Raw genomic sequence first — 6,000 nt, forward strand, 5'->3', positions numbered from 1 at the left:
GCCCCTGACAGCCAAGTGAGGCCTGAGCGAAGGCCCCACATTGACCCCTCTTCACTTGTAATCTCTTTTAATGGTGTCTGGGAGAGTCACGATGGCTGTCCTCTTAGGGACAAGGAGTCTTGGGGACAATCGTGGGGTCTGCCTCTTTCCCGCGCCTCTCTCCCACTTAACCCCCTCCCCCAACTCGCGCACAGGCCCTGCCCCACGCGGCTCTGGACACGGAATTGCAGCTGCGGTAAAGATGAGACGTAGCAACAGTTCTGCAGCAGTGTGGTGGTGACTTGGGTGTGTTCTCCTGACATTCACCTGCACCTTTTCGTGCGCTTTTCTGTATGCATTTAATAGTATCACTCAACAAAAGGGAGTTTATCAGGCCGGGTGGCTGGCTCACACGGGAGAATCGCTTGAGCCTAGGAGTTCGACACCAGGCTGGGCAACATAAGGAGAACCCCCCCCCCATCTCTACAAAAAAATAAAAAATAAAGTTTATAGACCGGGCGAGGTGGCTCACGCCTATAATCCCAGCACTTTGGGAGGTCGAGATGGGAGGATCACTTGAGCCCAGGAGTTAGAGATTAACCTGGGCAACATAGTAAGACCCTGACTCTTAAAAAAAAAAAAAAAAAAATCAATTAACAGCATCAGAGGCATAGCTGTGGTTACGATGGTCACCAAGAAGGCTACTGACGTGGAGGGTGAGGCAGGGGAGGGCTAAGCCTTTCTCTGTGCACTGGGAGCCGCTCTCCTGAAGCCCCGACTGCATCTTCATCTTTGTGGCCCGAGCCCAGACCACAGCCTGCAGCACAGGAGACCCCGGGGGGTGGATTAATTAATACAGCCGGAGAGACCAGTCCACCTCCTCGTCTCGCGTGTCCGCGTGGGGTTGTGGGTGGTCAGGGAGAGGTAGGGTAGATGACCCAGAAAAGCCGCCCTCCCCTGACTCTGGGAACAATCCTTGCCCCAGGCCTGGTCCTTAGAAGGCAGGACAGTCCCCTTCCAGATGGGGGATCAATCTGCTGTTGGTTGCGCCGGGGTCCGGCTCCCTCGGGTCTGGCTTGGTCGAGGATCCAGTTCCTTCACAGCTGCGGCCTCCCCGGGGCCCATTAACGAAGGTGGGGAAGGGCGGAGAAAGGGTCAGGGTCTGGGATGAGAGTAGCTGCCGGCGCGCCAGGGCGGTGACAGTCTGGCTCTTGGAGGTAAGATGGGCGTGACTGATTCCGAACTCCGCCTGCGTTTGCAGAAGCGAAGGGAACCGAGCGAGCAGAGCTGAGCTCGGCTAGACCACGGGAGGCCCCTCCTCTCCGGGCCTCCGCGCGCCTAGCTCTGCGCTCGGAGCCTCGCGCCCTTGGACAGCAGTTAGTTGCTGACTCGGATGCAACCGATCTGTAACACCTTCTCCGAGAGCCGGGTGGCATCCCGGTGTCCCAGCGTGGGCCTCGCTGAACGGAACCAGGTAGCCACAATGCCGGTGCGGCTGCTCAGGGACAGTCCGCCAGCGCAGGAGAACAATGACCATGCCAGAGACGGTTTCCAAATGAAGATGGATGCCCACGGCTTCGCCCCGGAGGAGCTGGTGGTGCAGGTGGACGGCCAATGGCTGATGGTGACCAGACAGCGGCAACTGGACGGCAGTGACCCGGAAAGGGTCTGATACCGCATGTCACAGAAGGTGCTCCCGTCCAAACTGAATCCTACCGCCATAACCTGCTGCCTGATCCCCTCCAGGCAGCTGTGGGTCAGAGACCAATGTGTGGCGCTGGCTCTCCCTGAAGCCCAAACAGGACCGACCCGGAGCCTTGGCTCTAAGGCTTTCAACCTGACCCAGTAAACAAACGACCGGATGTGCAGCAGCCTTGGTGTCCGTTGTCTTTTCTGGGGATGGGGGTCAGAGGTAGAGGGACTGGAGGCACAGGAGGCAGGAAAGGCACCCCCAAGGTGGTGGTACACCAAGAATCAGGCCTCTGCAGGCATTTCACTTGAGGCCAGGAATTCGAGACCAGCCTGGCCAACATGGTGAAACCCCATCTCTACTAAAAACACAAAAATTAGGTGTGGTGGTGTGCGCCTGTAATCCCAGCTACTCGGGAGGCTGAGCAAGAGAATCGTTTGAAACTGGGAGGCAGAGGGAGGTTGCAGTGAGCCAAGATCCTGCCACTGCACTCCAGCCTGGGCCACAGACTGAGACTCTGTCTCAAAAAAAAAAAGGCCACCTGTGGTGGCTCATGCCTGTAATCCCAGCACTTTGGGAGGCCAAGGCAGGTGGATCACTTGACAGGAGTTCGAGACCAACCTGGCCAACATGGTGAAACCCCGTCTCTACTAAAAATACAAAAATTAGCAGGGCACAGTAGCAGGTGCCTGTAATCCCAGCTACTTGGGAGGCCAAAGCAGAAGAATTGCTTGAACCCGGGAGGTGGAGGCTGCAGTGAGTTGAGATCACACCACTGCACTCCAGCCTGGGTAACAGAGACTCAAAAAAAAAAAAAAAAAAAAAAAAAGGAATCAGGCCCCTGTGGCCCTGGGAGAAATTAGAGGGGAGTGTGGTCCTAGCTGAGCAGCAGCTCCAACAGGGAGCAGCAGAGAGCTGAGTGCCCAGACCTGATTCTAGAACCAGTAGAGAGCTGGGTTGGGGCAACTTGGATGTGGTGTGGGGTGCTGTGGACAGAGGTGGTGAGGAAAGCCAGGGGCTGCAGTCTTGGCCTTAAGACCAGTCCAGTGTTCCAGGGGCTGTTGGGATCCCTTCCTCTTCAGGAAGAGTGAGAGGATCCAGACCCTCTCACTGGTAAAGACCAACCAAAAAAACCCAAAGAGGTTGTTTCTGGTGTTTCAGAGACTAATGATCATCAAATACAGACCGCATGTCACCCCAGTATGATCTGGTAGGTGGGGGAGGGGAAGGGAGTGGTGGAGAAGTGAACACAGGCCCTGAAACTTCCAACTGGTCAGCCCAGGTCAGCCACCTCATCGGAGCTGCTAACAGTAAGAGCCTCTTTCTCTTGGTTCCCATGACCGCCAGCATCCCCTCATATTAGAGGGGAAGATTTTGTTTAACAAGATTCAGTGGTTCATTTTAAATCAATTTCAACTACAGAGGGCATTGTCTGATAAACTGCCAGAGAAAGACAAGGAAGACGAGTGTGAGGTCAATCGATCGGCTGACTATATTGACAAGATACTGATTGGTTACATTTTGAAGAAAACATACAATACAAAATACAGAAAAGTTGGTTCCGTCCCCTCCCACTCCCCCCCTTACCCACCCACCCCCAAATACTCATCATCGTGATTTGGTCAGAACAGGGCTCAGAGCCAGAGGTCGGGGTGACCAAGGGTGGAAGGGTTGTGGGCAAGGGGTTCGTGGCTGTCACAATAATGCTGTGATAATGCTGTGGTTTCCCAGCAGGGAGGTGGGGGCGGGGAGGGGGACTGCAGCCTGATGAGAGCCAGCTGAAAGAAGAGCTGCCTCTCCCTTCCTAAGCCCCTTCCCAAGGTCTGCCCCCCCGCCCAAACCCAAGACCACTCCGAACAAGGTGAGGATGTGGATGCTCTTGCTGGGTCTGCTGTTCCTCAGGAGGGAAAGAAAGGGTAGCTGCTCTGACCCCACTGTCCCCATATACAAGGGTGGGGGGACAAGAGCATGTGGCTACTCCCAGCAAGGGAAAATGGGAGAGCAGTAGAAAGGGGAGGAAGTGGGAAGAGCAGAAGATCATATATATTAAAAAAGTGACTTAAGACTTAAAATTGAATTAGTATTTGTACAGAAAGGTGCAGGTGGAATAACTCACTCCGGCCTATGATCAAAATTATATGGAGAAATCATGGTGAACCCCTCCCCCTGCCCCCCCAGTGGTGGCCCCAGTCGTTAAGTGCGATTGGTTAGAGTGGATTCCAGTCGGGTCGTTCAGGTGGAGGAGGTGGGGGCAGCGGGCAGGCAAGGGGGGCTCAGTTGCTGCAGCACTGGCTCCGGCTGGCTGGGTTGTTCTCCTGGAGGTCCACACCTCGGTTTCGGCCTGGAGCACCAGTTGCATTCTGGGGCTCATTCTTGGGAAGCTTCTTAGCTGTTTGGGAGGGGGAAAAGTGCATTTGTTCGGGGTACCCCAGTAACTCTCCCAGTTCCACTGGAGCAGATTCTGGCCTTTACACCCAATCAGTGATAACTCACAAATTGAGGGCTTCTATGTGTCAGGCGCATTCTGAGTGTTTTCAGGAAACTGTGGCAAAGAAAGGTTAAATAACTTGCCCAAGACCACAGAGCTAATGAGTGGTAGAGCCAGGATCTGCAACTCAGGAAGGAAGATTGCAGAGCCAAATGAGCTAAAAACTCCTAGGCAGTGGTTAGGGGTAGTGAAGGCAGGCTCTGAAATGGGTGGCAGGCTACAGGCTCACAGAGTGAAATATTGAGACTCTGGCCCAGGCTTCAGGAACTTCTCGGGTGAACAACCGACATGTACATCTGGGAGTCAGGTGAAGATGAAAACAATTTTATCAGAAGGTTAAAAGCGGTGAAGGGACCCCGCAGGACCACTCTAGACCAGCAGACAGGTAATATGCCCTTGGTGTGGCAGAGAGAGGAGGGGAGGAGAAGCAACTGACCTATTGCCATGAAGATTTCGTTCACGTTCATTGCAGTCTTTGCTGATGTCTCCATGAACAGCAAACTGTTGTCATCTGCATAGGCTTGTGCTTCCTGGTTTGGATGGAGGTGAGACAGGGTGAGAGGGAAATGTTGGCAGGGGCCAGGGCCCAGGATACAAACCTTCCCTGTTCGAGGGCCTTATCATAATAGAGATCAGCTGGACACACACAGGGGTTTTCAGGCCTAAGGCTGCCCTGATCTGGGTTTCCCCGCTCATGTATAGCACCTCTCAGCTCACAATCACTGACAGATGTCTTACCCAGGTTTCCCTAGGTCCACCCTGCCTTCTTGCTCTTCAAAATCACTAGGCTAGGAAATACTTCTATAAAGTTAACCTACAGCCGGGCGCGGTGGCTCAAGCCTGTAATCCCAGCACTTTGGGAGGCCGAGACGGGCGGATCATGAGGTCGGGAGATCGAGACCATCCTGGCTAACACGGTGAAACCCCGTCTCTACTAAAAATACAAAAAACTAGCCGGGCGAGGTGGTGGGCGCCTGTAGTCCCAGCTACTTGGGAGGCTGAGGCAGGAGAATGGCGTGAACCCGGGAGGCGGAGCTTGCAGTGAGCTGAGATCGGGCCACTGCACCCCAGCCTGGGCGACACAGCGAGACTTCGTCTCAAAAAAATAAAATAAAATAAAAAAAAAATAAAGTTAACCTACAAATACACTTACATGTTTGCACAAAAGCACAAAAGTATGTGGATGTCTACTGCAGCACTGTTTTCAGTCTCTTGCTATTATTAGGGATTGGTAAAAAATTATCATATACAGTATGTATAGCACACTGCCATCAATGTAAAGAAAGGGATTAAAAAACACGTGCATATTTCTGGAAGGACAAGAAACTGGGGAAATTAGAAGAAGAGAAGTTGAGTTTCTAGGGTTAGCAGAGACTTATTTCTTTTTCAGTAAGTTTAATTAAAAAGTCAACTTACAAGAAAAGATAAGCAGCAGGCTAGTGATCCATATATACAATACCCCTACCACCAAAGAAGGAGAACCAGGGAGAGACTGGTGACAGGTAATTCCCTTTAGGCCCACGCTTTCTCTCTTTTTTTTTTTTTTTTTGAGACAGGATCTCACTGTGTTGCCCAGGCTGGAGTACAGTGGCACAATCACTGCTCACTGCAGCCTCAAATCTCCCAGCCTCCAGTGATCCTTCCCACCTCAGCCTCCTGAGTAGCACACCACCATGCCCAGCTAACTTTTGTATTTTTTTTAGACACAGGGTTTTTTTTGCCACATTGCCCATGCTGGTCTCGAACTCCTAAGCTCAAGTGATCCTCCCACCTCAGCCTGCAGATGTTGGGATTATAGGCGTATGCCACCGCATCTGTTTTTTTTTTTTTTTTTTTTTTTTTT

The 6,000-nt window shown here is 52.5% G+C and overlaps 2 protein-coding genes across 2 annotated transcripts in view; one reads left to right on the forward strand and one right to left on the reverse strand.

Annotated features, from left to right (window-relative positions):
- Window positions 1-1,357: 1,357 nt before the first annotated feature.
- On the forward strand, window positions 1,358-1,843 carry HSPB9 (heat shock protein family B (small) member 9). Its single transcript, XM_023204096.3, has one exon. The coding sequence runs from the start codon at window positions 1,373-1,375 to the stop codon at window positions 1,649-1,651; it is 279 nt and encodes a 92-aa protein (XP_023059864.2). The 5' UTR covers window positions 1,358-1,372; the 3' UTR covers window positions 1,652-1,843.
- Window positions 1,844-3,138: 1,295 nt separating this feature from the next.
- RAB5C (RAB5C, member RAS oncogene family) overlaps window positions 3,139-6,000 on the reverse strand; it is a 31,661-nt gene continuing 28,799 nt past the window's right edge. Inside the window, exons 5-6 of the mRNA XM_023204095.1 lie at window positions 4,594-4,687; window positions 3,139-4,058 (exon numbers count right to left, since the gene is read on the reverse strand). Of these exons, the coding sequence (XP_023059863.1) occupies window positions 3,943-4,058; window positions 4,594-4,687 (210 nt within the window). The 3' untranslated portion in view covers window positions 3,139-3,942. The remainder of the gene's footprint in view (window positions 4,059-4,593; window positions 4,688-6,000) is intronic.

This window comes from Piliocolobus tephrosceles, chromosome 16 (genome assembly GCF_002776525.5).
Source record: "Piliocolobus tephrosceles isolate RC106 chromosome 16, ASM277652v3, whole genome shotgun sequence".
Taxonomy (NCBI): Eukaryota; Metazoa; Chordata; class Mammalia; order Primates; family Cercopithecidae; genus Piliocolobus; species Piliocolobus tephrosceles.